General features: G+C 46.8%; 1 protein-coding gene across 2 annotated transcripts in view; it reads left to right on the top strand.

The window, feature by feature from the left end:
• The window catches only part of ALS2 (alsin Rho guanine nucleotide exchange factor ALS2), a 282,347-nt gene that overhangs the window by 221,183 nt on the left and 42,332 nt on the right, over window positions 1-18,832 (top strand). For both annotated transcript variants that reach the window (XM_029606273.1, XM_029606274.1), the window contains exons 26-29: window positions 12-129; window positions 518-675; window positions 8,061-8,183; window positions 16,310-16,486. In XM_029606273.1, the coding sequence (XP_029462133.1) occupies window positions 12-129; window positions 518-675; window positions 8,061-8,183; window positions 16,310-16,486 (576 nt within the window). The remainder of the gene's footprint in view (window positions 1-11; window positions 130-517; window positions 676-8,060; window positions 8,184-16,309; window positions 16,487-18,832) is intronic.

The raw sequence follows: 18,832 nt of genomic DNA, 5'->3' as shown, positions 1-18,832 counted from the left end.
TTATGCTGCAGCCCAGAGCAGCTCAGCCGCTCACATACCCAAACGCTAGAAAGCTTGGAGTTCATTCCACAGCATGTGGGCCCCTTCACACAGGAGAAATATGACAATATCAAGAAATATTTAGTAAAGGTAAGAATGCTGTCTGCCATTATGCATCTGTAAACAGGTATTGAAAAGAAATCTTTTTACTGTGGTGGTTCTCACATGCATCACGAACACTATATACAAGCCTTTGTTTCAGTACTTACAATATATTTGTATGTAAACCATAATAAACCAATGAATAGAATCTGTTGAGCAAACAATAACCACGTTAACATTTCCACATTTGTTCTTTTATCTATAGTCACTTTCTTATTTAGTCTTATACACTGTGTTGCTCACTGTGTGTGACTAAAGTTTTAACATTCTAGCTTCCACCAAGAATTAGTGCTGCAGTAACTGAAATTTTAGTTTATTTCTCAGAGCTGTATGGCTGAGTATCTCATTGATGATGACCTTGTTCCCTTCTCCTAAGGCTTGTGACACCCCTCTGCATCCCCTGGGAAGGCTTATGGAGACACTGGTAGCAGTTTACAGAATGACATATGTGGGTGTGGGAGCCAATCGACGATTACTGCAGGAGGCGGTGAGAGAAATCAAGTCATACTTGAAACGCATTTTCCAGTTAGTGAGGTGAGCAGCACTGTCATGTTACTGTCAGACATCCTGCTTCTGTTAATTTGTTTGTATTAATTGAAAAAGTAAACTCACTGTATTGCCAGGACAGTTGAGAGATATTACCATAATTTTTATCATCTTGACTATACGGTTAGGCAGCCATCTTATAACCAGATCAGTAATGATACAGTTCTCCAAAAACACTTATGTAAGGCATCAGAATTGCACAAAGCCCGTTGGCATAAGGAGTCCCAGACCTGAACCATGGTTTATACATTTATTAATGGGAATTTTGACTATTTACAATCTCATCCAGTCTGTTGCCAGAATTCCTAATGCATATACAATGAAAATGTACCCTTGCATTTCACAACTGAAGATCCCCTGTAAAACTATGAATGACAAGGCTTGAGAATATCAGTTCCCCTGTACGTACCCAGATCAGTCCAGACTGTTTTGCCTCCCTTCCAGCAGATGGAGACAGAAAATTTCACAGACACCGCCTCTTAACCTGGTGTCCCACAAAACAAGACTGTAATCGGTCTTGGAAAGCCACGGATGGGAAAAAACAAAAACAAGACCGAATCCTTGGAAAATAATGTATTCAAATAGAATGTAACACGCCCGACTCTGGCCAAAGTTTCACTTTATGGCTGCATCATGGGCTCTTTAGACTGAATAACATCTAGAGTATGTACTCAAATACAATGTGTATTCTCTGGAATTGTCCACTGATTAGATGTATTAAAATGACTTTAAGAACATATCTTGATTGGTTGACCTCGAATTCTCGGAGTCCACGATTAAGATTGTTGTATTGTGTTCACTGCAAGAACTTCTTTCAATGAAAGAACTCTGTAGCCAAATTAAAGAATCTTTGTATCCACAGTTATGAATGTTATATTATGCTTCGTGCGATGGTGCTTTTCAACGACAGGGCTCTGTAACCATCTTCAGAGTTCCTTTTGGAAACAAACACCATCACGATAGGCATCTTTAAGGCAGCATGGGCCTGGCAGGTCACCGGCTGAGTTGGAGGCTGTCGATCCTTTCCCACTCAGCATGGGAACAGTGGCCTTTTTGAAAACTTTTGCGGCTGCTGCAGAAAGGATGGCAAGGGGAGGGGATCTCCTGCCAGCGCTGTCCCCAGCGGATTCCAGCCCCAGTGGAGCCCAGGAGGGGGCTATCTGAGCAGGAGCCAGATCTTCTGGAGGGGGATTCTCCTGGTCTTGCTCCCTTTTCCCTGGAGTTTATTCTCCTCATACATGAGGCCTTTATGGCTTGGAGAACCGCAGGGTGCCCCCCCATGTGAAAATCTTCATTAAGCTGTGGCCAAAAGAGATCTAAGTTTTTTGGGGGCCATAAGGATTCGGAGAGTCCTCTGTCCAACTGTGTCGGGTGTCGCTGATGATGGTTCTTCTGAGAAGTCTGATTGTAAGTTGCTGTCTGGGGACAGTCCTCCTGGCTCTAGTTCACCCAGGCATGGGCAGAATCCGGATGAGGAATCAGCAAAGGTCCTGTCTATGGAGGGGAACGATCCCAAGGTAGTTTTCCTGTTCTAAAAGGATGAACTGGGACCCATGATTAGGGATAACGGTTCCGCAGGAAGCATCGGTCCAGGATTCAGTAGATCGGTCATGGCTGACTTATGCGGTCCGGCCAGAACTTTCCCTTTTCATAAGTCAGTAAAACAGTTGGTGGTCAGGGAGTGGAATACTCCGGAGACTGGCCTTAAGGTTAGCAAAACCATGGATAAGCTCTGTCCCTTGCCTGAAGACACTCTGGAGCTCTAAGGGTTCCAAAAGTGGATGCCTCCGTCTCAGCAGTTATGAAAAGGTCCACCATTCCAGTAGCTGGCACAGCAGCTCTGAAGGATTTGCAGGACAGGAAGCTCGAGGTGCACCTTAAGAACAATTTTGAGGTGTCTGCTCTGGGCATCCGTGCTGCAATGTGCAGCAGTTTTATGCTTCGGGCTAGCTTGAGATGGATGCAGCAGTTACAAGGTAACATGGATATGTCACCCCAGGATTCTAAACAGGTGAATGCTTGGAAGCTGCGGTCGCTTGTAGTCTATGCCTTGCATGACCTTATTTGCACGTCTGTCCACGGTTTCGGCTAGAAGGCTCCTTTGGTTACAGAATTGGTCAGTGGATGTTTCGTCGAAGGCTCAACTGGGAGCTTTGCCTTTTAATGGCAAGCTCCTATTTGGAGAAGACTTGAAGTAGCTGATAAAGCATCTGGGAGACAAGGTGCAGAAGCTACTGGAGGACAAGCCCAAAGGGTCAAAAGGATTTCTACTTGTGTGCTCTCGGTTTTTGGGGGCAGAAGTGTTTCTGTCAGAGCAGAGCTCTGGGTGCTGGCCAGAGGCAGGTGTCGGGGAGGTCACAGTCCTGGAACAAGTCATTTTGTGGGCGTAGGCCGAACAGAGAGGGCTCCATCCAAGGGAGTGGCAGAGCCAAGCTCATATTATGAGGTGAGCTCGGCCCACTTCTCAGTCCCAGTCATCGGGGGTAGTTTGACTCAGTTTTACGAGGAGTGGATCAAAATCACGTCGGACCAGTGGGTTCTAAGCATCCATAAGGCAAGGTTACACTTTAGAATTTGCTTGGCCGCTACGAAGCCTGTTCATGGCATCTCCTTGTGCCTTAGCAGAAAAGAAGCTGATCGTGCAGCAGACCATCCGATGACTGCAATTGCTGGGAGCCATTGTTCCCATTCCTCAGGAGGAGCAAGAGACTGGATGTTGTTCCATTTAGTTTGTGATACCAAAAAAGGAAGGAACTTTTCATCCAATTCTGGATTTAAAAAAGGTGAACGTAGCTCTCAAAGTACCCTGGTTCTGGATGGAGTCTCTGTGGTCTGTCATAGCAGCGGTACGAAGCGGGGAGTTTTTGGCTTCCTTGGATCTAACGGAAGTGTACCTGCACATAGGGATCTGCCCAGACTATCAGAGGTATCTCTGGTTTATAATTCTCAGGAGGCATTTTCAATTTTGCGCTCTCCCGTTTGGACTAGCAGTGGCCCCGAGGACCTTCACCAAGATGATTGTGGTGGTGGCGGCAGCCCTCAGAACGGAAGGCGAGCTGGTTCATCCATATCTGGGTGACTGGCTCATCCGAGCAAAGTTGGAGGACCTTTGCAGGCAGGCAGTGGAAGTGGTGTTGCACTGCTTGAGATCCTTGGGCTGGATAGTAAATCTGGCCAAGAGCCATCTTTCTCCTTTACCAGGTCTGACGTTCTTGGGATCACGCTTTGATATCCAAGTGGGGAAAGTATTTCTCATAAAGGAGCGGATTATCAAGCTGCAGACTCAAGTTTGGAACCTAGTGGAGGCCCGAGTGCCCAGGGTCTGGGATTACTTGCATGTCCTAGGTTCCATGGCATCTACCCTGGAGCTGGGCCCATGTGCATTTGCTCATATGAGACAGAATGCGTTACTATCTCAGTGGGACCTGATGTCAGAGCAGTTTCATCTTCCACTCCCACTTAGTCAGCCAGGGCCAGTCTTTCGTGGTGGCTTAGTCAGGACCATTTGTGCCGCAGCATGGATCTGGAGGTGCCACAGTGGATGGTTGTGACTACCAATGCCAGTCTCTCCGGTTGGTGGTCTGTGTGTCAGTCCCAGTTGGTGCAAGGCCCAATGGTCAGCAGAGGAGCATCCTGGTCCATCAATCGCTTAGAGACTAGAGCGGTGCAGTTGGCTCTGCAGGAGTTTCTACCTATTTTGTGCAACTGCCAGTCAAAAGCCTTGCACTAGAAAGTCCTATGGACTGAAGTAGAGGAGGTTTTCCGTGTGGTGTGAGGAGAAGGCCCTAGATCTGTTCTCCTGCCCCACATAAAAACTTCTTGATTACCTTCTACATCTATCGGAAGCTGGCTTAAAAACCAACTCCATTGGAGTTCATCGTAGTGCGATTGGCACATACCACTACGGTGTAGATGGTATGCCCATCTCTGTACAGCCTATAGTTGTACGTTTCCTGCAGGACCTGCTTTAATTGAAGTTTCCAGTAAGGCCTCCCGCAGTGTCTTGAGACTTCAACGTGGTATTAGCTCAGCTGATGAAAGCTCCTTTTGAGCTGCTGCGCTCCTGTGACCCATAGTACCTGACCTGGAAGGTCATATTTTTGGTGGCGGTTACTTCCGCGCGCAGGGTCAGCGAGCTCCAGGTTTTAATGACTTATCCACCTTATACAAAGTTTTATCATGACAGGGTGGACTTGTGTATGCACCCTAAGTTCTTGCCTAAGGTGATGACAGATTTCCATCTTAACCAGTCGGTCGTCTTGCCAATATTATTTCCCAGGCCCCATTCACACCAAGGTGAACGAGCACTGCACAGTTTGGACTGCAAGCGAGCCTTAGCCTTCTATCTGGAGCGTACAGAAGCCCATAGATAGTCCGCCCAACTTTTTGTTTCTTTTGGTAAGAATAGGTTGGGCGTGGCCATTGCCTTTGCCAAACAGACACTATCCAATTGGCTAGCAGATTGCATCTCTTTCTGTTATGCCTAGGCTGGACTACATCTTGGGAGTCATGTCAAGGCTCATTCTGTCAGAGCCATGGCAGTGTCTGTGGCCCACTTGTGAGCAGTTCCCGAGGAGCGGCGGCAAGGCTGCGATGTGGAGTTCTCTTCACACATTCATATTACATTACTGTCTGGATAGGGATGGCTGATGCGACAATAGATTCGGCCAGTCTGTCCTCTGGAATGTTTTTGAGTTGTAGAACCCAACTCGGGTGGTGGATGCTTGGAATGCCCTTCCGGAGGAAGTGGTGAAGACCAGATCTGTGAAGGACTTCAAAGGGGCGTGGGATAAACACTGTGGATCCATAAAGTCTAGAGGACGTGAATGAAGAGTGGGTGGCTCGCGGGAATGACTGCTACTACCTGGAGATAATACCCGTATACAATAAACATACACACGGTTAATGTGACTCCAACATTGCTTTAAGCTTCGGCAAGAGGAAATGTGGAAAAAAGGATTTGCATTAACAAAAAAGCGGGGAGTAGCTTGCTTGTTATGGCGGCTACTACCCCAAACCAAATAAGCCTGATGCTTCACTTTCAATGCATATCCAGCATAGCTCTCTGCTTCAACGGCAGGGGAGAAAGAATGATACTTCAAGCACATCCAGCATAGCTCTCTGCTTCAACGGCAGGGGAGAAAGTCTGATACCTCACTTTCAATGCATATCCAGCATAGCTCTCTGCTTCAACAGCAGAGGGAATGAAGAAAGGTGGATCTATATACAGAAAACAACCAACAAAGACTGAATTATTTAGTCTGGGTGGGCAGGTCGGCGTGGGTGTGGCTTGCTTATTGCGGCGGTTGCCACCCCTAACTAATTGGACTAGATATTTCACTTAGATGCAGTTCCAACATTGCTCTCTCATTAATGGTGGGGGTGGAAGGGAAATAGACCCAAAAGGTTACTAAGAGCCAAGAGTAACATAAGTATGAGGGGGAAAAAAAGTGCGAAACTTGCTGGGCAGACTGGATGGACCGTTTGGCCTTCTTCTGCCGTCATTTCTATGTTTCTATATAGTTTGGGTTCTGACCGTCTCCCTCTCCATTACCAACAGCACCAATGTTGTGCTCGTTGGCACCTGGTTAGGTGTCTGTTGCTCCCCTTTTTTGTTTGGGGAGCAGCCTATAGCTAGGGATTCACCCATGTGTGAAGACTACCATCCTGCTTGTCCTCAGAGAAAGCAGAGTTGCTTAATTGTAATAGATGTTCTCAGAGGACAGAAGGATGTTAGTTCTCACAAAACCTGCCCGCCAGCATGCAGAATTGGGTTTCTCCTATTTTTTTTTTTGTTTTAATTCTGTTACGAGACTCCAAGTGGACGCGTGGTATAGGGCATTAATCAAAGATTATTGGGCTCCATCTGATGTCACCCATGTGTGAGGACTAACATCCTGCTGTGCTCGGAGAACACCTATTACAGGTAAGCAATTCTGCTTTTTCCTTACTGTACAGTACTCCAAATTTTACCTTCTGTCACGCTTGCTTCTCCAGAACAATGACTCATTTGTGCTTCTCTTTGGTTTTCTAGCATTCTGTTTTGCCTCCTATACTGAGACCATTTCATATCTTATGCCCTGTTTGTGGAGAAATATTTCCTTTTCTGTTTTGAATCTACTGTCTTGGTTTCATACCATGGCACCTTATTTTAGAACTTCCTTTCTAAAAATGCTTACCTCCTGTGTATTATATCATTTTGAGGTATTTCAATATCTGTTGTAGCTTTCCTGCCTACTAAAGCATACATGTTTTGATCCTTAATTGTCACCTTTATTTTAACTAAAGTTGGCCTCCCTCACTTTTTTCATTTCCAGCTGTTATTGGAATGACATGTTTATTTGTTTGCAAATAGAATTGTGTGTCTGAGGCCAGTTGTTGAAATGCTCAGCCAATTAAGTAATATGACAATTTTATTTCAGAAAAAAACTATTAAGTCATTGGAAAGAAATCCTGGCTTTCTATTTATTGACTCCGTGAGCAGTTTTGCAGTGGAGATAAGTGCCTTTGAGTCTCCTGCAATAACCTTTCCATGCCACAAAGAGTAACACATTATCAGGACTGGCCGGCATCAGCCCAAGTAAAATTGCATACCTGTTACTAATACTTTGTAACCTATCATTTAAAACGGCTACAACATGTTGAAATCCTCAGGCCAGTGGCTGTCAAAAAAAAATGCAAATAAGATGTTAGGAATGATCTGAAAAGGAATGTAGAAAAAAATAGAAAATATCATTCTGTATTGATCCATTGTGCGACTGCATCTTGAGTATTTTGTTCAATTCTGGTCACGCCCATTTCAAAAGAGGTAAAGGGAAAGAGAAGGGAAACAAATTATAAAGGGTTGGAACGGCTCTCTTATGAAGAGAGGCTACACAGTCTTGGAAAAGACAGCTGAGAGAGGACATGATAGAAGTTTATAAATTATGATTGGCATGAAACTGGTAAATAAAGGATGGCTATTTACCCCTTCAAATAATACTAAGACTTAAGGGATAGTTCATGAAATTAACAGCGTGTTTTTTTCACTCAGCACACAGTCATGCTGTGGAATCTGTTGCCAGAGGGTGTGATCAGGTAGCAAGCATAGTAGGGTTTAAAAAAGATTTCAACAAGTTTCTGGTGAAAAAGTCCATAAAATATTAGTCAAGTAGACTTAATAAAACTATAGCTATCCCTGGGCATGAGTAACAAGAAATAGATCTATTTTTTGGAATCCACTGGGTACTTAGGACCTGAATTGGCACTATCAGAGGTGCTGGGCTCAATGAACCTTGGTCTGACTCTGCATGGCATTTCCTGTGATATATTTGAGCAGAAGATTACTTTTCTGTTAAATCATGTATAGCATAATAGATGTGCTCACACTATAGGTTTCTGTTTCCTGATCTTCCTGAAGAAGGCAGCACAATTGCACCGGTTGTTATAAAGACACCAGAAAAGAAGCCTCTGTGCAGTGGAAGGAAAGACTCTGGATCAGATTCTCCAGAACCAGGGTAAGGTAAACAAGGCCTATAGACAGACAGCAACTTAACAGAACTGCACCTTGTTACTGAGAGCCAATGATAGAAAACTACATGGCACAGGTGACACAGCACACAATTCCATGTCTGCAGAATGCAGACTGAATGCCGGCAGAAGAACTAGCAGGTGCATGGTGGATAGGGCTGGGCATTTGTTTGAACCTGTATTGACTCAGACCATGAAATCTACCCTTGCAAAAGGGGGGGGGGGGGCAGCATGCTGCTTTTTTGTGTGATGCATCTTTCCCTTTTGATGATTATTTTGGGAATTTGCTGTAGTTACAATTACTCCACCTGACATACTATTTGTCATGGTTGGAGTTGACTTCTGCTGCTAAAGTTATAAGAGGGTTTGAAATGTAAGAACTTATTCCATATCATCTGCAACTAACTTGTGAAACTAGGACTTTGTATGCAGCTTCTTTGCAAATTGCACTAATAAAATTGAGTTTTTAGATGTTGATGTAGCAAGCACATCGTTAGCATCCCCTTGACCACAATGCTAATGTAGTGTTTCTGTATATTTATCCAAAGTATACAAACTAGAAATGGAAGCATCAGAAACTGAGAATCTAAATTACTCTGAGCAAAACCCTATCATAAGGGGAAAAAAAGCATTATGAAAGGTCTTTGAAAAAAGTATTTCAAATGTGTTTTTTTGTTGTGTAGATCACTAGTGAGACCCCCACCATGAGTAAGATGTTCATTTCAGGAGGCCATGCCTACATAAGGACATTGAGAGGGCTATTTTAAAATAGTGCTTTTTATTTATCTATCTATTTATTTATTTATTTAGAGGCTTTTATATACCGGTATTAGTAGGGACATCATACCGGTTCACATTTGAACAGCAGGTTTGAAAGTACATATTAACAGGGAGAAAGAACTGGGGGGGGGGGATAACACAAGAGCAGCGTAGAAATGTAGCTTAACAGGCGAACATAAAAGCTTAACAAGGACTTTTTTGAAACAAAGTCCTTGGGTACTTTTTACATGTAGACTTTTCCCCAAATTTCAAAGGGAAAGTATATATGTAACTTTGCTTTGAAACTTGTCATGGTTACTAAGTATCTGAACATTTGAGCCTGCTTTTTCTGTAGGCAGTTTTTGAATGGAAAATAACATGCATAAAATTGAAAATGCTCTCTGCATATTTTATTTTCCATCCCTCTCCCCGGGGACATCTCCTTTTAATATAACTAAAAGTACATGTATACTTATTAGCCACACAGAGGGAGAACAAATTTTCCCTGTACATACCCAGATCAGTCCATACACCTGGGTTCATCTCCCCCTATCAGCAGATGGAGACAGAGAAAAAAAACCCAGTTCGTCAGTATTTCTCAGTCTCCAGCAGATGGCAGAGGCTGTTAATCCTGCAGTTCTGCAGTTGACTAATTTTTTTCAGCTAATTTTTTTCTTTTGAGCCTTCCTCCCAGGGGTTTCTTTTATTTATTTTTTTTAGAATCCTTAGGGTTGGTTCTTCCTGTCCGGTTGAGGTAGCCGAGCCGGGGGTTGGTACCCTTGTGTGTGCTTGGCCTAGGTGCCCGTGAGGTGTAAATCTGGTTGTCCAGATCCCTCCTTTCACGAGTCCACTGAGGCGGCTGCAGGCTTTTTACAATATTTTTTTACAAGAATCTTTTGGCTATTTTAGCCTATTTTTCAGGCAGGTTGTTCATTTTTAACAAAAGCTAATTAAAAAAGAAAAAAACCCCCAAAAACCTGAGTTTGCACCGGAGCACTGCTCTACAGGTGAGCGACTTCCTCCCCTTAGATAGGAGCTTTTTGTGGGGCTCTGGCTGTTTGTTTGGGGCACCTTTTCTTCTGTTGTGGTGAGTACCTTCAGAGAGAGGATTTTAATTTTATCTCTACCTTATGGCCTGCGGCAGGGCATGCTGTTCATGTGGCTCTGATTCTTCCCGGCTTAATAGGTCGGGGTTATGCGCTAACTGTGCCAACGATGGGGAGGGTTCGTCTGTGGCGGCTCCTCCCTCTAAACAGCATCGAGTATCATTCTTTTGGACCAGCTGCAACTTCTTTTTATACCTCACCCGGCCGGCATGGGAACGGCGGCCATTTAGGATTTTGCCGCGGCAGTTCTCGCATCACCAGCAGGGGTGGGGAAGGGTCGTCCATCTCTGTCTCCAGCCCATTCTGGGTTGGGGAACGGGCAGGGAGGGCTAGAAGGGGAGGAAAGCTCTGGTTTGCCTGTTTTTCAACCAGACCATGCTGGTTTTGGTGCAGGGAGGCTTTTCTCCACAGACTTTGTTTTGTTACTTCATGATGCCTATATGGCCAGACAGAAAGCGGCTTGGGGGACTACACAGCCGCAGATTCCACCAGTCCAGCCCACTGAGGGTCCTTCGGGGAGTCCCAGGAGGTCTCCTATGCCCGGTAATAGGGTTCTCTCAGCACAGAGCTTGATTTTTCGCCCGCAGGGTGACTGAGTTGGGCGGTTGATCTGCAGGACGCTATCATAGCTCCTGTTGGTACTGATTCGGGGTCTGGCCAAGCTCCCCTGGTGGCTCCGGTTATTCCGGCTACCGAGAATGCGAGTCAAGAGGATGACCCGGTCTCTTTTTTATTCATGAGCTGAAGGATCCTAAGGTGGTCCACCTTTTTAAAAGGGAAGAGCTGGAGGTTTTGCTTCCCTTGGCTTGCCAGGTTCTTGGGGTTAAAATGCCTCAGGAGAACCAGGATTTGGATGGCGAGGACTCTGTACTAGGTGCCATCCAAGATCCTCCAGCTTCTTTCCCTTACCACAAGTCAGTTAGCAAGTTAGTAGAAGAGGAATGGGGGCCTCCTGATTGTGGTTTAAAGGTTGGCAGAGCCATGGGGAAACTTTACCCTCTACCAGAACAGGATTTAGAATTTTTTTTTCTCTCCCGAAAGTAGATGCGGTGGTGTCTGCTGTGACTAAGCGCACGATTCAGATTATTGATTCGGCCGCTTTAAAAGATGTACAGGATCATAAGATGGAGTTACACCTTAAAAGGATTTTTGAGGTGGCGTCCCTGGGTTTGTGTGCTGCACTTTGTTCAAGTTTCTTGCAGCGTGCTTGTCTCCTGTGGGTACAGCAGCTTCAAGGTAATTTGTCTCAATCAGCTGTGGACGCGGATATGGCTGAGTATGTGGAAGCAACTGTGGCTTACGGTGCAGATGCCCTCTATGATTTGGGGTGTACTTCCTCCAGAGTAATGGCATCAGCTGTGGCCGCCCGAAAGTTGCTTTGGCTTCGTAATTGGGTGGCGGATGTTTCCTCTAAGGCACAATTGGCATCCTTGCCCTTTCAAAGGTAAGTTCTTTTTTGGCGAGGATCTAGAGCAGCTGATCAGGTCTCTTGGAGACAATAAAGTCCTCAGGTTACACGAGGATAAACCTTAAGGGTAAGATACTTTTTCAATCACGGTCTCGTTTTCTGTCCGACAGAAAATTGCAGCCTGCCCGTGGTATGCTGGGACAGCAGAGCTATTTTTCGCGGGGGCAAGCATGGGGACAATCCTTTCATGGAGACAGAGGGTCCTTTAGAGAGGATCCTTGGCAGGAGGTAAGTCTACCCAATGATGCCAGGCTGGTCCACTCCGTCGTTCCTATTATAGGAGGTTGCTTACGACAAGTGGGCCAAGATCACTCAGGACCAGTGGGTTCTCAATGTGATAAGAAGCTGTTACGTTTTAGAATTTGTTTGTCCCGTACGGGAACTTTTTCTAATTTCCCCATGCAGCTATCTGGTCAAGTGTGCGGCAGTACAACGGACTCTAGACCGGTTAAGTGCGGTAGTACCAGTTCCCAGAGCGGAGCTCCATCAAGGGAGATACTCCATTTATTTTCTGGTCCCCAAAAAGGAGGGCTTGTTTCGGCCGATACTCGATTTAAAGAAGGTCAATGCAAAACTCAGGTCGGTCGTAGTGGCTGTACACAAAGGAGAATTCCTGGTTTCCTTGGATCTCATGGAGGCTTATCTACATATTGCCATCCATCAAGACTCTCAGCATTTTCTCCGCTTCATGATTCTGGGTCAACATTTTCAATTTCAAGCTCTTCCTTTTGGTCTTGCCACAGCTCCACAGACTTTCACCAAGGTGGTGGTGGTGGCAGCTTTCCTTCAAAAGGAGGGTATTCTAGTTCACCCATATTTGGACAATTGGTTGATCAGAGCAAGTCAGAGTCTCTATGCGCAAATAGGTTCATCAAGTTCTCGAAGTCCTACAGTCCCTAGGTTGGGTAGTGAATCACGATAAAAGTTAGCTATCACCAACACAAACTTTGGAGTATTTAGGAGCTCTGTTCGATACTCTTATAGGCAGAGTCTTTCTCTCTCAAGATCAAATCTTGAAACTTCAGGCCCAGATCTGCCGGTTTTTTGTGGTTGCAGGTACCCAAGGTCTGGGACTACTTACAGGTACTCGGCTCAATGGCTTTCATGCTGGATTTGGTTCCCTGGGCATTTTCCCATATGAGACCACTACAGACGGCATTGTTGTCCCGCTGGAAGCCACTATCTGAAGAATATCATATCCGCTTACCTCTTGAGGGTTTGCCAAGAGACGGTCTGTCATGGTGGCTTCAGATTTCCAATCTCAGTCGGGGAGTGGACCTCAAAATTCCTGATTGGATGGGGGTTACTACAGACGCCAGTCTCTCTGGATGGGGAGCAGTTTCAGTTCCATTCGGTTCAGGGATCCTGGTCCACGAGACAGTCTGCATGGTCTATTAACCGTCTAGAGACCAGGGTGGTTTGCTTGGCCTTGAAGTTTCTGCCGTTACTACGGAATCGTCCAGTTCGAGTTCTTTCTGACAATACGCCAACAGTAGCATATATAAATCGGCAGGGTGGAACCAAAAGCAAGGCAGTGGCTCTAGATGCGCAAAGGTTGGTGCTCTGGGAGGAACGACATCTAGAGAGATTAGCGGCAACCCACATCACAGGAACAGAGAATGTTCAGGCGGATTTCTTGAGTCGCACACACTTGGATCCAGACGAGTGGGAACTCTGAGACAGCCATGCAGTTAATTTGAGATCGTTGGGGTCTACCTTACGTCGACCTCTCGGAATGCCAAAGGCCTTCTGATTCTTCAGTTGCTGAAGACAGTAAGGGGCTGAAGGAGTTGACGCGCTGGTTCTACCAAGGCCTCAGGGAGTTATACTATGTTTTTTCTCCATGGCTGCTGGTGGGCAAGGTTCTATGTCGCATAGAAAAGCATTGCGGAGAGGTGGCTCTGGAGTGGCCTCTGTGTCCATAGTTTGCAGATCTGGTCAACCTGGCGGTGGACAGCCCTCTTCGCTTCGGCCACCTGATGCATCTTCTTCAACAGGGTCCTATATCTTTTGACCAGGCTGCTCGCTTTTGTCTAGCGGCATGGATTTTGAGAGGAGGCGTTTGAAAAGGAAAGGTTACCTGGACTCAGTAGTCACCACGTTGTTACAGTCTAGAAGGAAGTCTACTAACCTCTCTTATGTTCGGGTATGGAAGATTTTTGAGTCCTAGTGTTCAGTCAGGGGAATTTGCCCTCTTAGGGCCCTTAATGCCTGAAATATTATCTTTCTTACAGGATGCATTCACCAAGGGCTTATTTCTTAGTTCTCTTAAAGTGCAGGTGGCAGCACTGGGCTCTCTCCGTGGCAAAATTGAAGGTTCCTCTATTTCATCTCATCTGGACGTGTTTCGTTTTCTTAGAGATATGATGAATCTTCGTCCTCCAGTTCAGAAATCTTGTCGTCCTGGAACATAGAAACATAGAAATGACGGCAGAAGAAGACCAAACGGCCCATCCAGTCTGCCCAGCAAGCTACGCACTTTATCCATTTTTCTTTCCCTTTTTCTCTCTCCCACCTGTTACTATTGGCTTCCAGTACCCTCCAGCCCTAATTCCCCTCCACCCCACCACCAATTTAGAGAGCAGCGCCGTATCTCAATTAGGGGTAGCAACTGCTGTAACAAGCAGGCCACACCCTTGCCCCATACTCTTACCCACCCCTGTTATTATTTTTTGTTTGTTGTTTTTATTTTTTTTTGGAGATAGCAGCCCTCCATCCTTCCGCTCCGTGAAGGTGGAACAATAACTACTGGCCACTGGCATCCCGCTCCGTGAATGCCTCTGTGGCTACTGCCGCTCCGTGCAGTGTTTGAATGCCTCTGTGGCTACTGCCGCTCCGTGCAGTGTTTTGCTGCCTCCACTTTATTCACACCCTCTAGACTTGATGGATCCACAGTGTTTATCCCATGCCCCTTTGAAGTCCTTCACAGTTTTGGACTTCACCACTTCCTCCGGAAGGGCATTCCAAGCATCCACCACCCTTTCCATGAAGAAATACTTCCTGACATTGGTTCTTAGTCTTCCTCCCTGGAGCCTCAGCTCGTGACCCCTGGTTCTGCTGATTTTTTTCTGGCGGAAAAGGTTTGTCGTTGTCTTTGGATCGTTAAAGTTTTTCAAGTATCTGAAGGTCTGAATCATATCACCCCTGCTCCTTCTTTCCTCCAGGGTGTACTAATTAATCTAATTCTTAAAACTCTGTATGAATCTCTCTTCAAGCTGCTCTGAAGGGCTACATTAAAGGATTTGACACTTAAGGTAATTTTTCTCATCGCCATTTGTTAGGCTAGAAGAATTTCGGAGTCACAAGCGTTATCTTGTCGAGATTCTTTCCTTCAGATTTCGGAATCTGGAGTTTCTTTACGGATGGTAACTTCGTTTTTACCAAAGGTAGTTTCAGCGTTCCATGTCAATCAGTCAGTGGAACTTCCAGCTTTTCTTAACTTACCGGCATTGGATCCTAATAGGAGGGAGCTCAAATGTCTAGATGTTCAGAGAGCTTTATTGTGTTACCTCGAGATTACCAATGACTTTAGGAGGTCCGATCACCTCTTCGTGTTGTGGAGTGGTCCTAATAGAGGCTCCAAGGCTTCTAAAGCCTCTATTGCATGGTGGTTGAAGGAGGCTATTTCTTCCACGTATATTACATGGAGTCGTCCAGTTCCAGAAGGCTTGCATGCTCACTCCACATGTTCACAAGCGGCCTAGTGGGCGTAATCTCAACTTGTTTCCCCACAGGAAATTTGCAGAACGGTGACTTGGAAGTCGCTGCATACTTTTGCAAGGCACTATCGCTTAGATTATTTATTTTTAAATTCTTATATACCGATGTTCCTGTATAAAATACAGATCACACCGGTTTACATTGAAAAACAGAACAGTCGCTTGGGTGCGATACAAGGAACATGTCGGGGCTACAGCAAACCCTTCCTTTGGCGAGAGTGTTTGTGAGTGGGACTCTCCAAGTCCCATCCTGGGTAAGGGCTTTGGTACATCCCAGGTATCTGGACTGATCCAGGTGCGTACAGGAAAAGGAAAATTGGTTCTTACCTGCTAACTTTCGTTCCTGTAGTACCACAGATCAGTCCAGAGCCCGCCCAATTAGAAGGCGGTTATATTAAGGGGAGATTCGTCCGCTCAGCTGTAAAATTGTTGCATTCCATGCTCTTGTTAATTGTTTAATGGTTCCATATTTTTTTGCTATTATCTGCTTTGATATAGATATATGCTGACAAACTGCAGGTGGCACTGTTGCTTAGATATGGTGTCAGCAAGGTTTTTTCTCTGTCTCCATCTGCTGATAGGGGGAGATGAACCCAGGTGTCTGGACTGATCCATGGTATTACAGGAACGAAAATTAGAAGGTAAGAACCAATTTTCCTTTAGATGGCTGATTTATGTGGGTAGCATGCAACTTAACCACATAAATAGCTTTGAAATTTGCCCTTTGAGAGTATGGCAGTGTTGCCAAAATGATGAAACAAAGCCTACAACACAAACCCTACAAAGAGAGGCTTAAGATGCTCAAAATGCACTTGCCAGAAGAAAGAAGGGAAAGGGGATAATGATAAAGACATTCTAATCTTTGCCATGCTTCAGGAAAGAACAAGAAATAAAATTGTCCATAGAAAAAGGAAATTCAAAGACAAGGGGTCATGATATAAAACTGCAGGTAGGAAGGGTCAGAGAAATTTGAGAACATGCTTCTTTACTAAGAGGTGCCTGGAATGGCCCATCGACCGAAGTAGTCCCACCCAAAACCATGACAGTCCTGTGTTCTACAGGTACGTAGTGACAAGCTCTGGACTGCTCTTACCTGTGCTGCTACCACGACTCTACCCACCTTTGTTCATGCTCTATGCCCTTGACAAAGAACGAGAGGAAGATACTTACTGGGAGTGTGTCCTGCGCCTGAACAAACAGCCAGACATGGCTCTCCTGAGTTTCCTCGGTGTACAGAGGTGAGTCACATATCCCAGAAATTATGGTAAGTCAATTTTAGGAACTGGTTTCTTAACTAGTCTGAGCACTCAAGGCAATCACATATGACCATAATATTATTATCTAGTATATATAGAAGTAGTACGTTAATTAGACTTTTCCCCTCAGTTATGTTGTCAAACTTCTCACAAAAGCTTTTCAATATATTTATAAATGATCTGGAAAGAAATACGATGAGTGAGGTAATCAAATTTGCAGATGATACAAAATTATTCAGAGTAGTTAAATCACAAGCAGATTGTGATAAAATGCAGGAAGACCTTGTGAGACTGGAAAATTGGGCATCCAAATGGCAGATGAAATTTAATGTGGATAAGTGAACATTAAAAAATAACCCATGCTATAGTTACACGATGTTATGTTCCATATTAGGAGCTACCACCCAAGAAAGGGTTCCAGGCGTCATAGAGATCGATACTGTAACGTGCGGTTGAAGATTTCCCGTCCGTAACACGCTGTGGGCGCACAATTCGGACGCGTAAGGCGATCCTGCTATACAGTCTCCAGTTTCACGCGTCCTTAGCGCTTCTTAAAACAGACACATAACCCTTTCCGCACCCAGCATGTATATGATACGTAAATGAACAAATTAGCTGTTTAATGAAGGAATTAGCTATTCCCCTCCGATACTGTGATGCGCGCTCAGATTATCTCCTTAGTAACCCGCTATTTTGCCGCGGCCTTAACGTGTTAGTTTACTGCCTACCCTCTACTAGGTGTTAGTGTGGTGTTCGAACAGCTACATAGCGGAATGTACCATGGACGACCTCTATATATATATTTATTTGCAGCGTAAAGTGTAAAAAACCAAAAATATGTATAAATACCTGTCACTTTACTGTCACTTTCCGAATCCCCCAGGCGTGCGGTCATCCAGGCGGTGGCAGGAGCCGGCGGGCGGGTGGGCGCGCGTTGGGTCCCGTTCATCCAGGCGGCGGGAGGCTGGTGGGCGCCCGTTCATCCAGGCGGTGGGAGCCGGCGGGCGGGTAGGCGCGCGTTGGGTCCCGCTCATCCAGGCGGCGGGAGGCTGGTGGGCGCCCGTTCATCCAGGCGGTGGGAGCCGGCGGGCGGGTGGGCGCGCGTTGGGTCCCGCTCATCCAGGCGGCGGTGGCGGGTGGGCGCCCGTTCATCCGGGCGGCGGCAGGAGCCGGCGGGCAGGTGGGCGCGCGTTGGGTCCCATTCATCCAGGCAGCGGTGGCAGGTGGGCGCCCGTTCATCCAGGCGGGAGCCGGCGGGCGGGTGGGCGCGCGTTGGGTCCCGTTCATCCAGGCGGGGGGCGGGTGGGCGCCCGTTCATCCGGGCGGCGGCAGGAGCGTGAGCGCGCGTTCGAACAAGGCGGCGGTGTGGGCGGGTGGGCGCGTGTTCGATCCAGGCCGCGGGCGGGTGGGCGCGCATACATCCAGGCGGAGGGAGCCGGCGGCGAAAGCGGCCTCCGGCAGCCCCCGCCAGCAGTGAATGAATGCGCGCCTGTGCGACCCGTGCGATTTCGGCGCTCAAGGCAGTCACATGCCGTGACGTCGGGCGTCGTGACGTCACGCCTTGAGCGCCAAAATCGCACGGGTCGCACAGGCGTGCATTCATTCACTGCCGGCGGGGGCTGCCGGAGGCCGCTTTTGCCACCGGCTCCCTCCGCCTGGATGAATGCGCGCCCACCCGCCCGCGGCCTGGATCGAACACGCGCCCACCCGCCGCTGGCCCACACCGCCGCCTTGTTCGAACGCGTGCCCGCCGGCTCCCGCCGCCCGGATGAATGGGCACCCACCCGCCCGCCGGCCGCCTGAAACCAACGTGCGCCGACCCGCCCCCCGGCTCCCGCCGCCGCCTGGACCCAACGTGCGCCCACCCACCCGCCGGCTCCCGCCGCCGCCGCCTGGATGACCGCACGCCTGGGGGATTCGGAAAGTGACAGGTATTTATACATATTTTTGGTTTTTTACACTTCCTGGTGCCTGTCATTTCAATTGTCAGTTGAAATGACATTTGAAATGACAGGTACCAGCGCACCCAGGTTACTGTATAAGCGCCTATACAGTAAACTGGGTTGTGCGGGCCTAACGCTTGCCTAACGCTTCGCAGACGCGGCATGCATTTGCATGCAATTAGAAGAGAGTATCGAGCGCTAGGTAAAGAGAACTGTGCGTGCGGGGAACGAGGGTGCGCCTGGCAATGCCGCACTCTTTCTACCGCGGCCTTAGAGTATCGACCTGATAGTGAGAACACATTGAAATAATCGGTTCAGTGTGCTGTGGAAGTCAAAAAAGCAAACAATGTTGGGAATTATTAGAAAGGGAATGGTGAATAAAACG

The sequence above is a fragment of the Rhinatrema bivittatum genome, chromosome 6, assembly GCF_901001135.1.
Source record: "Rhinatrema bivittatum chromosome 6, aRhiBiv1.1, whole genome shotgun sequence".
Classification (NCBI taxonomy): Eukaryota; Metazoa; Chordata; class Amphibia; order Gymnophiona; family Rhinatrematidae; genus Rhinatrema; species Rhinatrema bivittatum.
The sequence above is the reverse complement of the archived record's forward strand: the minus strand, read 5'-3'. Positions and strand labels throughout refer to the sequence as shown.